Below are 1,611 nucleotides of genomic sequence, written 5' to 3' on the forward strand. Positions count from 1 at the left end.
TATGGGCTATATGGGGTAGATGTGGTTTATATGGAGTATATGGGGTTATAATGGGGGGGTATATGGGGTATGGGGCCAGGTATGTGGGGTTATATGGAGGTTATATGGGAGGGATATAGGGGGGTTATAGGGTTGTATGGGGGGTATAAGGGGATATGTGGGGATATGGGGTATTATGGGGTTATATGGGGGGGGATTATGGGGTAATATGGGCGTCAGACTGTGGGGTGTTATATGGGGTATATGGGGGTATATGAGGGTATATTAGGGGAGTTATAAGGGGGATATTGGGGGATGGGTATATAGGGGAGTATGGGGGGTATAGGGGGGCTATATGGGCCTATATGGGCTATATGGGGCTATATGGGCTATTGGGGCTAATATGGCTATATGGCGGCTATATGGGGGTTATATGGGGTATATGGGGCTATATGGGGCTATATGAGGTATATGGGGGTTATATGGGGTATATGGGGGTTATATGGGGTATATGGGGGTTATATGGGGTATATGGGGCTGACCTGGATGGCGATGGGCAGCAGTTCCCCTATAGGGCTGACCCATAGCAGACACAGTGGGGCCGGCAGGTGCTGCTCCTCCCCCCCGATGCGACCCACGGGGAGACCGTCCAGCTCCCTATAGTCAGCCAGGAACACGCGGCCCTCCTATAGGGGAACATATAGGGGATATAGGGCCATATAGGGGATAGAGGGACCCATAGGGACCCATAGAGACCCATAGAGACCCTATAGGGACATATAGAAGCCCTATAGGGGATATAGGGACCCACGGGGAGACCGTCCAGCTCCCTATAGTCGGCCAGGAACACACGGCCCTCCTATAGGGGAACATATAGGGGATATAGGGCCATATAGGGGATAGAGGGACCCATAGAGACCCATAGAGACCCATAGGGACCCATAGGGACCCATAGAGACCCATAGAGAGCCATAGGGGATATAGGGACCCATAGAGACCCATAGGGGATATAGGGACCCATAGAGACCCCATAGGGCCATATAGGGCATATAGGGACCCATAGGGACCCATAGAGACCAGTAGGGGATATAGGGACCCATAGAGACCCATAGGGGATATAGGGACCCATAGAGACCCATAGGGGACATAGGGACCCATAGAGACCCTATAGGGCCATATAGGGACCCATAGAGACCCATAGAGACCCATAGGGGATATAGGGACCCATAGAGACCCTATAGGGCCATATAGGGCATATAGGGATCCATAGGGACCCATAGGGACCCCATAAAGACCCCATAGGGACCCTATAGGTCATATAGGGACCCCATAGGGTCATATAGACATATAGGGGATATAGGGACCCATAGAGACCCCATAGAGACCCCATAGAGACACATAGAGACCCCATAAAGACCCATAGGGACCCCATAGAGACCTATAGAGACCCCATAGGGACCCATAGGGACCCCATAGAGACCCATAGAGACCCATAGGGACCCATAGGGACCCCATAGAGACCCATAGAGACCCCATAAAGACCCCATAGGGACCCTATAGGGCATATAGGGACCCCATAGGGTCATATAGAGACCCATAGAGACCCCATAGAGACCCATAGGGACCCATAGG

The 1,611-nt window shown here is 52.1% G+C and overlaps 1 protein-coding gene across 2 annotated transcripts in view; it reads right to left on the reverse strand.

Annotated features, from left to right (window-relative positions):
• Window positions 1-485: 485 nt before the first annotated feature.
• LOC107307542 (arachidonate 15-lipoxygenase B-like) overlaps window positions 486-1,611 on the reverse strand; it is a 25,636-nt gene continuing 24,510 nt past the window's right edge. The window contains exon 6 of one of the 2 annotated variants that reach the window (XM_015851055.2): window positions 486-665. In XM_015851055.2, the coding sequence (XP_015706541.1) occupies window positions 643-665 (23 nt within the window). In that variant the 3' untranslated portion in view covers window positions 486-642. The remainder of the gene's footprint in view (window positions 666-1,611) is intronic. The other variant, XM_015851051.2, reaches the window with a different exon arrangement.

This window comes from Coturnix japonica, unplaced genomic scaffold, assembly GCF_001577835.2.
Source record: "Coturnix japonica isolate 7356 unplaced genomic scaffold, Coturnix japonica 2.1 chrUnrandom662, whole genome shotgun sequence".
Lineage (NCBI taxonomy): Eukaryota > Metazoa > Chordata > Aves > Galliformes > Phasianidae > Coturnix > Coturnix japonica.